This window comes from Corvus kubaryi, unplaced genomic scaffold, assembly GCF_017639235.1.
Source record: "Corvus kubaryi isolate FWS band 111438036 unplaced genomic scaffold, C.kubaryi_AGA036_p1.0 37398, whole genome shotgun sequence".
NCBI lineage: Eukaryota > Metazoa > Chordata > Aves > Passeriformes > Corvidae > Corvus > Corvus kubaryi.
Genome location: NW_024581137.1, coordinates 20,186,191 through 20,202,415, shown reverse-complemented (window position 1 = coordinate 20,202,415; position 16,225 = coordinate 20,186,191). Strand labels below are relative to the sequence as shown.

Genomic DNA, 16,225 nt, shown 5'->3' with positions numbered 1-16,225 from the left:
CAGAGTAGTTTTCCATTTTTTAATGTTTAAACTTCATTTCAAAAAGCAGGTTTGCTGTTTGCAACCATGACAATTAAAATGTGCTTTAGCACAGCTGTCTAGAACATCTCTACAAGCCAGTCAGACAATACATGACATTTCAATGAGTAAAAAAGAGCATAAAACTGTAGGTGTAAGAACAAAATGTTAAAATGCCTACACACAATAATAAAAACCATCAATTACATTATCACATAAAATAAGTCAAATGTACAAAAGTTCGCGACAGAGGGGACAAAAGGACAACACAAGATACTTGTTGGAAAACATTTTTGTGCTCTTTGGGCACTTAATTAAACATATCAAAATCATCATCTTCATCAGACTCTGCAAAATATTTAACTTCTTTTCTAGCCCGGCCTGTCCGTGGCTTTGGGGCAGTTTCGGAGGCAAAGCCTGACTGGAAGATTTCCACATCAGAATCCTGGTCAAAAGCAGCCTTCTTGGATTTCTTTAGAAAAGAAAAGACAAATCAGTTGTGATGCTTTGTACATTTTCCATTTTAATATTCAGAATGGGAAGAAACCTCTCTAGCATCTGATTTCTAATGACACCTCAGCCTCCATTACCATATTAGCAATTTGTAATAAGAACTTGTAAAGTAATCCATGATGTTCTTCTTACAAGGAGAAAAGAGCATAGATGGCACTGACCTTGCTTGGTGTGGACTTGGGTGTTTTCTTCCCAGGGTTGTATTCGCCTTCATTTTCTGAACCAGATGCTTTCCTTTTCTTTGCCCCTCTGCCTTTTCCTAGGTGAGAGATTACGAGTTAATTTTGTTTTGGTTTTTTTTTTTTAATAAACTCCAGACTTCATCAAACTGAAAAACCCCCTAGTGAAATTACTTTAGTGTGTCTACATGTTAAGTTCAAAACCAGTTCACTACTCAAGCTTCTTCACAACAGCAGTATAATACAGTATTTTTTATATTCTCAGTTTTAAATATTTTCTACTTCTTCCACAGTCACCATTCACCCTGACAGTTCAAGCTGTCAGTTCAAGACAGGGACAAACTTCATGAGATGAGGTAACTTCTACACTGCTAAAGAACTACAAGTCCTTGGTCACCTTCTGCACTGATTACACAGCATTAATTCACCTTTACTATTTAGTAAATTTACTGTTAACCTCAAACATCAATACTGGCACATCCTTTACAGACTCCTCCAATTACAATGCTTGCTGTGCTGTGTTGTGAGGACTCAGAGAACTGGGATACCGAAAACTGGGTTTAAACACCCAGAAATTGCTACTTACTACAATTAGTACCAGAATTTTACTGGCTTGGAAAGAGTTGAGATCGAAGAAAATAAGTAGTACCCAGTAGAATGGAAGAGGGTGTGTGAGGGGTGCTGCAGCTGCAGAAGTGCATTCCCAACAGTGCAGGTCAGATAAAAAGTTCACACATTGTTTGCCAAGAAGTCACTGTAAAAGGCTCATGGCTGAGTAATCTACCAGTGCTCAATGTACTAAAAACTCAGTGTGACTCTTGCAATCATTGTGAGCCCTGTGCTCCAGAGAGCCCAGGTGTGACTCCTACCTTTGGGTGCTGCCGTCTTCTTTGGAATGCCGAATTCTGAATCTGAGTCAGAGTTTACAGTTTCCACCTTCTTGGCCTTGGGGGCTCTTTTAGGCTTAGGGGGTGCATCTAGTTTTGCTGTTGGAAGTTAAGAGATACTAAACATGTTAAATTCACATACTGGTTGGACATACTAAATTGTACTAGATACTCCAATTACACCATAAATGTCAGACATTAAAAAACAAGATGAGTGATTTCTGCACTTGGGGGAAATATACTTCAGCTTTTATGCTAGAACTGCATGGAATAAAAAGGACGTTTCCTGTGTCCTGCTCTGAGATGGATCGGTGCACCCAGTAAATTCCAGTGTCCTTGACTGAATACTGTTTCATCTTTTTGAGTACAAAACAGGTTACTAGTAGCTAAAGCAGCAACAGAAGTCCTCCAGGTTGGATACTTTGAACGGGTCTGGATACATTACAGTGTTTACAAATCCAGCTGCTTGTGACATTTTTGCCTTCACAGTGGTAGGACTTCGGGACAGCTTTCCCCAGGATTACTGCAGGAGTTTGGGAGGCAGTGCCTCTGTCTGTGTGACATTGCTTTCTGTCAGTCTCAGTGAAAAGGAACTTCAGAAAAAGCAGAGAGGAGAGGAAAGGAAGAGAATCATGGAGCCATTTAGGTCAGAAAAGACCCTTAAGATCATCAGATCATGTGTTCTATAGGCTTATAAATGAGTGAGTCTTGCAGAAACATCAGACACACACCTGACCTACCCTCTATCAGCCACAAATGCCTCACACAGACACATGTACAAACACTCCACATACCAGGAATGTGGATGTTTGTGAGAATTCAAATTTCATTTACGGGATCACTAGGACAATGTGTTTGGAGAACAAGAGAGTGTCTCCAGGAGCATTTTGGCTACAATGCCTTGAACTGCTACCACTGGAGAGTCACTGCAGAAAGAGAGGTACGACACACTGCCACAGACACTGGATTTATTCTCCACTTGAAACAGAGCCTGCCTGCAGAACACCAAGTCCAAGGGACAGCAAACCTCTTAGTTGTTATCTGGTGGCTAAAGGAATAGTGTCCAGAACACTCACTGCCCTCTGCACTAAATACAGGGGGATTCTCATCCGCTACCATAAATTACACCCCTAATGGCTGCACAAGTGTGAAGGGTCTCTTGACAGCAAATCAGCTCAGCCAAGCTCTCCACTAGGTACCATGACAGGAAACAGAGTCTGCAGCACAATCAATGCACACAGGCTCTCAAGAAGCCCAAGTTTTCAGTAGGAAGTCCAGGTATGGTATCAGCCCTGCAGGTGATGCAAAGAGTACATCTCACTGCTGGAATCTCAGCAGCTGGGCTGTTCAAGGTGAGCAGCTGCTTCTCATCAAAAATAAGGCTGCTTTTCAGATTTCCCTTAGGCTTTACTCTAAAGCCCTAGAACCACAGACGGCTCAAATAGTCATGGAAAAGTTCAGCTGTCTCTTGATCCTCTGTAGTGACCACCAGAGGTCAAGAGATTTCATCCCACATTGATTGGAGTCTGAAGTCACAGAAAATCAAACAGCTCTGAAGCAATCATTTCATCCACAAAGAATCAACACTCCCAGTGCAAGGGTGGGTGGATGGAATATTACATTACCAGAAAATGGGGTCTGAGGAGGCTGCTGCCAAGTCCACAACAATGGACTTAGAATCCAAGAGACTACAAAAAGGGTACCAGATGACCAATGAACTAAACCTACTGGACTGTCCAACCGTGATCATGAAACTGTGGTCATGTCTGATCTGGGCAGAAAAGAAGAGATGAAAACTGGTGAAAGCGACCTGTCATGTTGCCATACACTGAGAGGCAGATTGTCCCTAAGGCTACTCTGAAGGCAAAAATTTAACTCTTGCTTGAAAGAGAGCCTGTTTATACATATTTTGTGTGTGTACAGGTTAATCAGAAACTCAGAAACAGATCACAGCTGTATTTTAAGGTTTCAGTTTAGGCTAATGACCCTCAAAAAACAGAGAGGGAGAAAGATTGAATGTTCAGTTGCATCCGTGCCTGGCTACTGCATACAGAGTTCTCTCTTGCATTTGCTGCAGTACAGAAGTTTAATATAAAAGACTACTCTATTAGAGATCAGCTATTCCTGTAAACAATCTTTATTTACTATACTACAGAATTCTACCAACAACTGGAAGTGTTTGAGATGTATTCAGGTGTTCACTGATTTGACCTGTTAACAAACTAGATTAGACACAATGCATCAAGAAATAGACTAGAAATGGGGAGGCAGTGGGGGAAAGGGTGAAAAGATGCTGCAGTTCACTGGTGCCTAATATAGAACACGAGATGGTTTTTTTCTCATCTTTAAGAGTAAGTTAACTATTGTAACTGCCTGCTTTCTTGTCAATTTCCTTGAGGTACCTTTTCTTACAGAAGAATTAATATAGTTGGTCAGAAGAAGTTTTAAAAAACAAAGGCCACAGTATCACAGGAAAAAAAAAATGCTGCAAGAGGCCAGTTCTAAAAGCTGACTAATAATTGAGAGAATTTACACCTCTGAAGTCTGAGGAGAGTCTCTCATCCTCTGTTTCAAGAGGAAAAAGCGATAGCCGCCTGTGCTGGTTTTGGCTGGGACACAGTTCGTTTTCTTCATAGCAGGTAGTGTGGGACTGTGCTTTGTATTTGGGCTGGAGACAGCGTTGACAATACAGGAATGCTTTGTTACTGCTGACATAGAGTTTCTGCTTCTCACACCAGCAAGGGAGTGCAAAAGGAGTTGTGAGGGGACACAATTGGGACAGCTGCCTCCCACTGACCCAAGGGATATTCCACACCTCCTGGTGTCATGCTCCACTTTACTCCACTCTCTGAAGCTAAAAGCCTCCCACTAGTTACACTAAATGAAGGCTGAACACCACGTCTGCATGTGGAAAGTATTAAGTTTTGACACTACAAAGTAGCCAGTAGAAAGAAACAAATTAATACTATTAAGGAGCTGGAGAAAGTTCACACCCGATTGCTGAATTTCACAGAGTGCAAAATAAATGAAAGCAGTTCCCACTTTGAGGCTTGAAGAGACAATGCAAAGGTGAAGAAGATGACTTTCAAACAGAAGGATTGGCTTACAGGCCAATGCTATACATACCCTTTTTAGCAGCTACTGTTTTACTTGGAATTTTCTCTGTTTGTTTTGGGGCAAAAGATGATGAGAAAACAGGAGCAGAATCCTCATCATCACTGTCCAATTTTGTCGTATCTACAATCACAGAGCAAGGTTAGAATAAGATTCATTCACGGCATATAGTAATTACATCAATATGAATTACAGGAAAAATTAATCTCAAGTAAGTGTTTGTGATGCTACAGCTATGGATGTACTGCGACTTCCTTACCTACGATCCAAGCTTTGTTCCTCTAAAGATCAGAATTTCCTGTGCTTTTCCCCTTTATAAATGTGGACATCCTTCTCCTGTAACTACTGTGTGAAGTTTGTGTGTACCACTCCCCAAAATATCCCATTAATAGTTGCTGTAAAAATTAAATGGAACTGTGAAAACAAGCTCACCATCATCCGTCTTCTGCGAGTAAGATGGAAAAGAGAAGATGTTCCCAAAATCTTGATTTTTCTTGGCTTGAGATGTTTTTCTACTTACAAGCAAAAAAAAAGGGAATTATATCAGTTACATTAAGCACATGCTGAAGTACGTGGACATCACAATATCCATGTAAGATTCAAATCCTCTTATAACATTTCCAGCATTTTTGTACCTGCTGGCAGCAGTCAAACCTCTAAAACTGACATCCAGTCAAGAACTTCAGGCATTTAAAATTAACAGAATTACGTTTTTTTTAATGGTTCTCTATACCAGATGGGCACAAGACAGAAAACAGAGAATCTTTAAAAAAGTAATTTAACACATTATATTACAGATAGTGTATCATAACTACTTTTATATATCATTATATTATTTTTTAATCATGAGTCACCCCTGCAATAGTCAGTTGCAAGGCTGAGATAACATACACTTGAATTCCTCCACATTTTATTTTTCATGGTACATGTAGAGTAATAACAGGCTGATGTTTCTCAGTTTTGTTCAGACACTTCTGCATTGAAAAAATTATTAATAAAGAAATCCTGCTGAGTTACAGTACTTACTCTGGAGATGGCTTTGATTTGACTGGGGAGAAGTCATACTCATCTTTTTCTAAACTGTCTGAGGGAACAAACTCATCCTCTCTGTCATTTGTAACTGGAGAGGCTTTTACTTTGAGCTCATCCAAATCATTGTTATTGTTGGCATCATCATCATCATCGGCATCATCTTCTTCTTCTGAGAAGTCAAAAGTGTACTTGGGCCTCTCAGCTGAGAAAACCAAATGTACACATTTCAGGATAGCTGTTTATGTTATATAAAACAGATACAAATACAAATCAAAGTGGAAGTCACTGAACAATCCCTGCCTCAGAGTACACAAGACAAAAGAGTGGTGGATAATACATTTGTTTCAGCCTGGAAGAATAAAGGGCTGAAAAGAATAAAGAATAATTTAGATGCTAGCAAATATCCAACACCTCTTGTGGCTTGCTCAGACACCTTCAGCTAAGGGCATTATGGAGACATTGTGCACCAGTACTTTTAAGGAATGAGAATCCGTCACTTAAAATTGAAGTTTCCTTGAATCCACCATTTGAACATTCTTCCTAATTTTCCAGAAACTCTGTGGGGTTTTTTTAACCATCAAACACTTACACATTTTCCAAACTTTCAGTCTTGGTTTAAATGGAGTGTTCAGAATTCTTCTGATAATTTTTTACTTGCCTTTTAGGCCTTATTTGGCAGTATAATTGTACTGGAGTAAATTTTTTGTTTGTAATAATATTATCTTGTCTGTTTCTTGTATAATTCCCTAGTTTTATAAGTAATTTCTATTCTAGTGTTTAGAATAGGGGAAAAGATTTCTGATCTAAGTTACAAAATCTTTCATATCAACCCTTAAATTCCTGATCTTGACATTAAGAGTATTCTTTACACAGTGAAGAAAATGTAATGCAAGCTATCTGTAGGAAATAAAGTCCTAAAGGAAGGCTATGGTCAAAGGAAAATGTAAGTTTGTAGTTGAAACTTTCAGTCACAATACACAATTCTCAAACTCTTGGGTACCTGCAGCTCTCCTAAGCAGAGAGTCTCTTGGAATAATCACAGGCTCATTTTCTTCTAAATCACTTTCAGACTTGGATTCATCATCTGACCATGGGTTTCGTTTCTTCACCTTTTTTGCACTGGATTTTGTAGATGATGGTGTCCTTCTTACCCTGGCACCTGCCAAAAGTAAAAGCATTTACTACAGTCAGGTTAAAAAATATTTTCATCTTTTCTGATTGTTTACAAATTTAGCATAAATTTTAATCTTAAAAAGTTCTCCTTTAAACATTGTAAATTTTCTTCTCCTCCCCCTGAAGAAAGATTTAACATGAAATTATTTTGCACAGAACCTGACTGGCTGCTGCCAAAGAAATCAGTTTTATGACTGGAAAACATGAAGTGTCTAATTTGAAGTTTTATCTCCTTTGCCATCAAACTTGCACTTCTTTAAAGGTTGCTAGATTTTTCCAGAAAAAGAACGTGCAGTTTTCCATTATTCAGGGAACATGATCAGAAACACTTATTGGAAAAACACAACAAACGAGGGAAGCAGAGGATTTCCTATTGCGGGGGGGTAAAAATGTGGTCAGTCAATTGCAGGGCAAGCTCAGGTCAAGCTGGGCTAACTTGCTCTGGCTCAACACTGGCTGTGGGAGATTTGAGCTGCACGTAGACAAGTCAGTCCTAACTGTACTCAGTGAATCTATTCAGGTTGGATAATCCCCTGAATAATTAAAACCAGATCTTATCTCGGAATAATTATTTGAGCAACCACATTTTTCCCCTTTTTTTTGAAAAAATAAACCCCTCATACTTAAACCTTCTCTTCTGCTCCAGCTTTCTTATTTTGTTGCTGCCTCCCTGTTACTATGTATTTCTCAAATAGCAATAACAAATTCCCACTAGCAGAGGAAACGGGAAAGTGAATGTTGGTCTCTGCCAAGCCACAGCACCCGTAACTTTCTGAAAGTCGGAATGACTGAATATGTCAATAGAAAAATACATTTATTTAATCAACTTCTACAATCTATACCATTACTCAGACTGAGGGGCTGAAGGTGAGTGCCCTGTCCTTCAATGTCAAAGAGCACACAAACCAGACATTTCAGTTTGCACAGAATTAGCCTCATTATGTAAAAAGAATGTATTTTTCTATACACTAATTCAAAGATTTAGACCCTCCAAAAAATTTGAATGTAGAAAATATAAGATCCACCACCCCCAGGAAAGTAGCTTAGACAAAGAAACTTCAGCAGAGTACTTTCAAATATTTCATTTTAGGAAAGAAAATCAGTTGAAATAGTGATTACTGTGCTCTATTTCCCTTCTCACTCTGTGTTAAAAATGCATTTCATGCCCAGTAAGTGTACACAACTGAGGTTAACTATGGCTGTGCAAGGGTCTTACCAGGCTCCTTCTTCTCTCTCTTAGGTTTAGGGGTTTTAGCTGCTGCAGCTGATGCATTCAGTGAGTCATCCCCACCACCCTCAGCTGGCACCCCACCAAACTCTTCATCAAATTCCATTTTTATTGCTAGAGAATCAGTTTCACCCTAAAATTACAAAATAAAATAAATTACACCTTTACATTTCAAGACTGAACTGGAATAGTTTTGTGGATGGTAATGAATGTAGACTGGTTTACTGACATTTGTTGAATAGACTTGGAAAGAAGTTATCTCAATAAAAACACCTGAACTATAAGCAGTCACAAGAGGCTTGCAAATGTGAAAGAAATCCAGTACAAATTTCTTATGCATCATGTCAGCAAAACAGTACAAATACAGCACCAGCGACAATCTGGCAATTTGGATTTACACTACCAGAGAGAAAAATACACCAGTTAAACAATAAATAATTTAACTGTAGCAGTCATTTTGGTTTACCTTTTTCTTTTTCAGCAACTTCCTGCTGGCATCAGCTTTCATGGCAGATGTAATCTGTGGAACTATTCTTCTGCCAAATGGTGATGGCATGGTCTCTTCCAGCTGGAGTTTCTTCATTTTGGGTTTACCAACCTTGCCTTTTATAGGTTTGCCAACCATGCCAGCCAGAACATCTTCTCTCTCCTGTGCTTCTACTTTCTAACAAACAAGGGGAAGCAGGAGGGGGGAAACTCATTATTTTTAAATAAGGACAAAGTGGAACATGATGATTATTTAAGATTCATCTCCTTTTTACATGGAACGTTAAGTCTCCCCTTAATTCTCACGTGAATTGGAACACACTTTTCACTTAATCTTGGTAAATGCATTACCCTGTAGGGTTAAAAACTACACTTTCATTTAAGGATAAACAGACACAAACTTTTGGATGCCATTAGAATGAAACAATCTTTCTTCTATCAAGTTGCTATTTCTCTGGCACTGTTGTAAATTTCCATTATTTCAGCATTTAACTTAAACATTTAGTTTTGAAGTATGTCACTTCAAAATGTTGCACCAGCCCTTTACAGACAACATGGAAAACTGAGGTCCAGCAGTTATTCACCAATGGGACTTTATTCCAGAATTACTGATGATGCAAACTAAGGGTCCCTCATATAGTATTTATTGTCCACACACTCCATTCCTGGATGTACAGTTTTGAATTTGATAATACTTTGTGCCTCACAAAAAATTAGATCATGTAGAACTACTGTAATTATTACCATTACCAGTTACTACTCCCAGGTTTTTGTCATCTGAAAACTAACTTTCTCCTGGTTGTTCTTCTTTTAACATCACTGACTTGGAAAAAACATTAAACTAGATAGATGCAAGAGACAATCCCTGAGAAACACTACTAGGAACACCGATACCCAATACTGATTTTCCAGTTACCATTATATTGTGAAATGCATCTGCTTTTGATTCAAAGTGTAGTATTTTTAAATTACTTTTCTTAAATTTTAGTAATTTGTATTAGTTAGTGCATTTAATTAAATTAATGTGAATTTCATGTTTTAGAAATACATGTCAAGTAAAACATACTTCAAGCCCTTCAACAAACGCCGCTAGATCTTCCTTCCAGAGATCCGAAGGAGACTTCCTTTTAAGGTCATTTAGTTCTCTCTCCTAAAACATGAAAGTAGTATAGAGAATGTAAGTGACAACTAAAGCAAATGCCACTGAAGACTGAACAGTCCCAACAGGCACATCAGCAATGATGGTGTAATTTCAGAACAAGCCTTCCATGGTGTACCAACCTTGGAATCTCTCTGCTTAATCAGCTCTTCCACTTTCTCTTTTGTGAGTGACCACAGGGACATGTTCAAGATGTAGTTGAAGTCAGGGCCAGAGGTTGCACCAGAAGCAGAGGAAGCATCATCATTTGCATTCTGGGAGTCCTCCTCTTCTGCTGCCTGAGGTGGAACATTCACCATTCCAAGTATTAGTGATCTCAGCTCTGTGCATGAACTGTAACACTGCTCCAAAGCACCATCACAGAGTAGTAAGATGTGCCCTCACAGATTCAATAATCTGAACATTTTCTGGGCCTTTCCAAAAGGCCATGTTCCTGTGACCTTCTAGAGCTGGATTATTAATCATTTGATTTAAGAAAACAAACTGAACCTGTGCTAGAGTCTTGTATGCTGCTGGCTGCAGATACTGGTGCTGTCCCACCTGTCTCACAGGGCTGAGACCTTTGCCCTTGGTATAGTCATGGATATCTGTTCCTTTAGAAATGAGCACAGTCCTTTGGGTAAGAGTTGGTACCAAAGCCCCAAATGCACAAACTGAGGTTTGAAAGTAGATCAAAATTTCTCTAAACAACAGTCTTGTTATAAAATAGAAATCATTCCATAGAGTTAAAATGCAGTATTAAAAATACAGAACAAACGTGAAATGAAAAAAAATAGCTAAAGCAGTGGCAAAGACACAGAAAAGGGATGGCTGACAGAAATTCAAAGCTGCTTTTCAAAGTAGTCCCATCTTCCCATAGTAATGGGGATGTAATTTTGAAATTAAACTTATTGCATCTCTCTTCTGGAACAATAAAAACTGTTTGGTTTTAAAAAAAGCAGAAATAAATAGAAGTCAAGCTCATGGTCAAATTTACTAAAATAAATTTAGAAGTCATAGCTTTATAATATCTATGTTTCTTTACAGAAAAACAATCACTAAGTCACATAGAAACAACTACATTTAGTAATTAGTTGTATGAGAGGGTAACTGATGCAGCACTTTTTGTGTCAGACAGAAATCAAGTTGCCAGTTTTGATTTGGGTACATTAAGAAATTCAATCCTCTGCAATCTCATTTTTCAGACTTGTATTATCTAGTTTTCTTCTAAGAATTATCCATATACAATACCGATATTACATTAACTATTTTTTTGTCTAAGTTTAATGTGTTTTTTTTAAATGGAAGCCAGTAAGGAGTAATGAATAATGTTTTTAAAGCACTATGTGTGTTATCAATTAAGTTAGACTACTAGAAAACAAGCAATATAATTTACAACAGTAACAACATCAACTATATCTAGATTATTACCTTTTCCTGTGCTTCTTTCCAGGCTTTTACTGGATCAGATTCATAACCTCTCTGAACCAACATCTGAATCAAATCTCTTTTTGATCTGTTCTCTACAAGACACACACCAACACAGAGGAGGGGGAAAAAAAAAAAATGAAAATCAGTGTCGTGAAAATAAATGCACTGTATGCAAGTGATTTCTGCTATACTTAAATAATTTCCAGATCTTCCCCCACTGTTAACAATTCTAACTTCTATTTACTCACCAATGGTAATTTTTCCTTGTATCTTCTCCAGGATGAAACGAGCTTGGTTGTTCAGCTTGGTGGACTCTGCACCGAACATTCCCACGAGCCACTCCTTGCGCAAGCTGTAATAATGTAATCGCAGATCAAAGAACTCCTTCAAGATGTCCTGCACGGTTTCGTACTTCTTCAGACACCCCATGTGATCAAACAGCACCTAGAAGATACATTACATGCTTGAGAGAGGCTGCGTAACTCAAACTTTGTTAGCCTTTGTGTAAGTGTTCAGTTGTATTGCACATATAAAAGTACCCTACAAGAAGTGGTGTTTCGAGGAGTGTGAACTCAAACCTCACTGTGGAGCTACACAGCACGGAGCTGGATGGACTTTATTTTTATTCACGAGTAGATTCAGGATGAGATTTATGGTAACACAATCAAACAAAAAGACAGCTATATAGAGAAATATGGCTGAATTCACTTGAATGACTAATTTTATCTACATATTAAACCACAAGTTCAGTAGCAACTAATGATTCACAACTATTTAATATAACAGTTTAAAAGCTTAATAATCCTTAACAATCTTTCAATTCTGCTGTGAAATCTGTCACTTTGCAGCTGTGAAAAGTACCATCCTTCAAGTTCAAGCACAAAGCAAGAAATCATTTTTACTTGAGAGGTGGAATCAATCCTGCCTGGCTTCTGACATCTCCAGTTTAGACATTTATAGGTGAACTAGTCACCCTCGGTGCCCTCCAGAGTCAACTGAAAGAAATTAACCCCTCTAGGGGGTAATTCATCTATCCAAAATAGCTGTTTGGGAGGTGGGAGACAATGGCCAGCTCGCATAACTTTTTAAGGTGCTTACACTAGGGCAGATTAATTCCTACACAGGTACAGAAAGCAGCCCTTATGATTTATTTTGGCAGGCAGAAAATGCAGGATTCAGCTGCAAAACATTTCGTAATTTGTGAAATGTAAAACTGACAACAGATTCTCACAGTAGTTGCTACAAATTGTTTAAACATGTGAGAAATAACATCACCCTGATCTGGTAGATTTGCTCTTCAAGTACAATCTACAAAATTAGTTGACCAAGGCCTGTTTCCTCTTCTAATTCTACGATCTTTAATTTATTTTTAACCTATTTTCACATAGCTTTTGATGTACACAACAATAGCAACACTAATGATATTTGTGTTTTATGATAATATCTGAAAGTAGCATCTGCCATAAAAAAACAGAACTGTTTTTTCACTATCTGTAAAGACAGGATGTTTGGAAATCTTCTGGCAGAAATTAACTTACATTCAAATCCTGCTCAGAATAGACAGACATCTATATTTATTCATATTCTTAGTAATTTACAGCACTATTATGTCTTCAGCAGCTTAAGAACAGTGTTTGCTATACCTTACCACCAAAAATTGGATTTATGCTGGTGGAAACACTGGATCATTTAACTCCTATTAGATAAGTAACAGTCCTGCAGAGAGTTCAATTTTGAAAATGTAACTTGTCTCAAGTTTAAAACTCAAATCTAATTATCATAAGGCAGAAACGTACTTGTACGATCTACTTTACATTAACCACTTTTGGTTAGCTGCACAGGAAAATTTCAATTACAGGAAGGCAACCACCCCAGACCTGTCTTATTTGAAAGACTCATCAGGACTAAAATGGATTTAATCTTTCATAATGACTTAATATTGGTCATAATGACAGCTTTCTACTATTCAAACAATTTCAAATACACAAAGCACTGTTCAATACCAAGAACCAAGGTATACTACAAAAACATTTGAGTTTACAACAAGCAACAGAAGGGATTCTGATAGCCAAACTTGAAAAAGTTACCATAGAATTACAAGTAAGACTTGTTTGAAGCTTAAAGACTTTGTGCAATCCAGCAGCTTCTGCCTGTGCAAGTTTTTCTTCTGTCATCTTCACAACAAATTTCACAGTTGTATCAGTGTGGTATTCCTTATAGTCAGAAATTAACGCTGGAGTTTTTTCAGTCCCATTCAACATAGGTTCTAGAACCTGTTCTTTGTACACCTGTTAAAAATAGGGCAGTAAAAACCAAAAACACTTCAAATGCCTTAAAACTGCAAACCAACTGAACAACATAAACTTCAAAAGCTCTGTGCATTACATCTGATACCAGTTATAGTTTACAGAACCAGTATAACCTGCAAAATGAAGGCCAGGAGCAGCACAAACAGACAAGGCATCTAACCAGGACAGAAAAGGCTACTGTGAAGTGGATTAACTATGAATTCAGCAGGAGAAGCAGGTATTCTTTGTAGCATGGACAGTTGATGGCACGAATAGAAAACCATCCTCTACAAAAGCACACAGGAGAATGAAACCATGCTCCTTTCCTTGTATGTATAATGAGAAATTGTGTTAGAAGTTCATGCAGATGTAGGATTAAATAATTTAATGAGGAATTCTTCATTGGTTTTTGTTTATATTAAAATGTATTTCACTTTTACTTACCTGGGTCCATGTCCTTACAGGAAGCTCTGTAATTTCTACTGTGTTCCTGTCCACCACAAAAATTTCACCACTCACTACATACTGATTTTGACCAAGTTCCTGAATGGTTCCTTTGAAGTTTTTGTAGTTTGGGAGCTGAAATTGGAAAAACCAGCAAAGTGGTAATAACCTTTATAATAAAGTGTCAGTAAAATATTTGTTTCCCATACTCCATACAGTTATCACTGTATATTGCACTAAACCATCAACAAACCTCTCATGCCTGTGAAAATCTGAAGTCATAGGAAAAATACTACAGAAAAAAAATCAGAATACACACATGCAAGTGACAGGACCAATTATCCTACTGTCCACAGAGTAGAATTGTTAAGAAGATGTGGCTGAACCCAGGGAGGTAGTGGGGTTTGGTTTTGATTCTTTTGTTTGGTTTTTTCCTCCTCTTTTTTAAAGATAACTCTAAGCACAAATAAGGCATGACAGAAAGCAGATTAACACCCCAGTCTCACAGTAACTTTACAGAAGTGGTGCTACCTCCCCTAACCATTTTTTCTTTTTTGTGCTGTTTGGCAAAGATAGTGGAACCCATCCAGGTTAAATCATAACTAACAGGCTGAGGAGTTTTTTTAACAGGATTGGTTTCCTTATCCAGCTTACCATGAGAACACAAACACATACCAGCATACAGAAAGGAGCTAGATGGAGGCAGAACTGCCTCTTTCAACCACAGTGAGCTTCAATTGACTGTGAGACTACACAGAAGGCCTAGGAGTCCTAAAGGAAGGGCAATGGATTGCATTAATTTAAAAAAAAAACTTCATTGTTCCCAAGAATTTGAAAAAGGAAAGCCACTATGTCATGAAAACTGATACTGCACACTCAGTGAACTGTGATCTAAATAGAGAAGAAAAGATGTTTCTGCTTCTATGACTTGGTAAACACAGCCAAGCAGCAATATTCATCAGTTGTAAAATTAGGGTTACATCAACTGTATTTCATCTCTTGGTCACAGATATTATGGGTTCACACAGGTATTCTTCCTGCCCCATTTTTTTCACACCACTTCTGGGACTTCTTCTGAAATTTTGAATAAACAGAAGCTAAATGCAGCTCAGAAGCTGCTGATTTTCTTGAACAGCAGCAGTATCTTCTCTGCCTACAGATATATAAAAGAGAGAACAATTCAGACAAGAGAAAGAAAATGCTAACTTTGGCTGAAGATACTTAAGTAGTACCTTCAAAAAGAAAGAGTGATACAACTTTTTACTGCCATGTCACAACTACTCTGTAAGACTTGTAACAGTCAGCAGACTGAACAAAAAGTCTGCTAAAATAATTGCAAAAAAATACAGATAGCAATGTTTTTGCTTCAAGGTGAACTTCCCAGCCTCATCCCAACAGTCAAGTAAAGCTTCTACATAAAATTACTGGGACAAACCAACTCAGATGTTCCAATAATCAAGAAGTTCAAGAGAGATAGGAATTAATTTTGTAAGTACACACAAATTAAATACCAACATGTACTATCATTTTTACCATTGGGTGGGGATCTAGGCCATCCAGCATTCGTCTGACATTGTTTACAATCTCTCTGGTATCATAGTTTGGAAGTTTGCATGCCCATCCGGTGCCAATTCCTTCAGCTCCATTTACTAGGACCATGGGAATGATGGGAATATACCATTCAGGCTCTACACGTTGGTTGTCATCATACAGGAATTTAAGCAAGTTGTCGTCCACTGATGGAAAAAGCAGCCTTGCTAAAGGGCTTTAAAAAGAAAAAAAAGAAAACCATTTAACCTCAACTCCATTAAGTAAAGAACACCTTGCTTGAACAGTTCTTGGGCCAAGATATGATCTGTTTGCAGATTTTTCTCACGTCTTCCTTTCTCTTTGCCATTCTGAAGCTGAAAACCCAATGTACACATCTCCTGAGATAAAGAAGTTCTTCCCAATGGAAGAGCATGTTCGTAATAGATGATGTTAATTTCCTTCACAGTAACACATGTACCTGGTGCACCAGCAACTGCTGACATTTAACATCTACAAAATACCATTCTTTGAAGCTTTCAGAACACACAGCTCAGTGTGACACTGGAGCACCCAGTAATAAAGCAACACAGCATCCAAAAAGTTGCAAAATTTCCTTGCTTAACTGTAGGAGTAGCAAAATGCTACAGGTGTTCAAATCCACACTTAAGAGATCCAAAGCAAAATACGAACTTCTATCAAAATATTTCAATCTTTCTCCACTTCTCTCCCCTACCCACCCCAAAAAAAAGAAGTGTTGTGAAAGG

At 38.0% G+C, this 16,225-nt stretch overlaps 1 protein-coding gene across 2 annotated transcripts in view; it reads right to left on the bottom strand.

Annotated features, from left to right (window-relative positions):
- Window positions 1–5: 5 nt before the first annotated feature.
- TOP2B (DNA topoisomerase II beta) overlaps window positions 6–16,225 on the bottom strand; it is a 60,578-nt gene continuing 44,358 nt past the window's right edge. The window contains exons 21-36 of one of the 2 annotated variants that reach the window (XM_042043045.1): window positions 15,465–15,696; window positions 13,932–14,066; window positions 13,287–13,487; window positions 11,448–11,643; window positions 11,200–11,291; window positions 9,912–10,067; window positions 9,697–9,780; window positions 8,611–8,808; window positions 8,133–8,277; window positions 6,744–6,902; window positions 5,738–5,945; window positions 5,144–5,226; window positions 4,724–4,834; window positions 1,580–1,696; window positions 693–790; window positions 6–490 (exon numbers count right to left, since the gene is read on the bottom strand). In XM_042043045.1, coding sequence (XP_041898979.1) covers window positions 329–490; window positions 693–790; window positions 1,580–1,696; window positions 4,724–4,834; window positions 5,144–5,226; window positions 5,738–5,945; window positions 6,744–6,902; window positions 8,133–8,277; window positions 8,611–8,808; window positions 9,697–9,780; window positions 9,912–10,067; window positions 11,200–11,291; window positions 11,448–11,643; window positions 13,287–13,487; window positions 13,932–14,066; window positions 15,465–15,696 — 2,377 coding nt within the window. In that variant the 3' untranslated portion in view covers window positions 6–328. The remainder of the gene's footprint in view (window positions 491–692; window positions 791–1,579; window positions 1,697–4,723; window positions 4,835–5,143; window positions 5,227–5,737; window positions 5,946–6,743; window positions 6,903–8,132; window positions 8,278–8,610; window positions 8,809–9,696; window positions 9,781–9,911; window positions 10,068–11,199; window positions 11,292–11,447; window positions 11,644–13,286; window positions 13,488–13,931; window positions 14,067–15,464; window positions 15,697–16,225) is intronic. The other variant, XM_042043046.1, reaches the window with a different exon arrangement.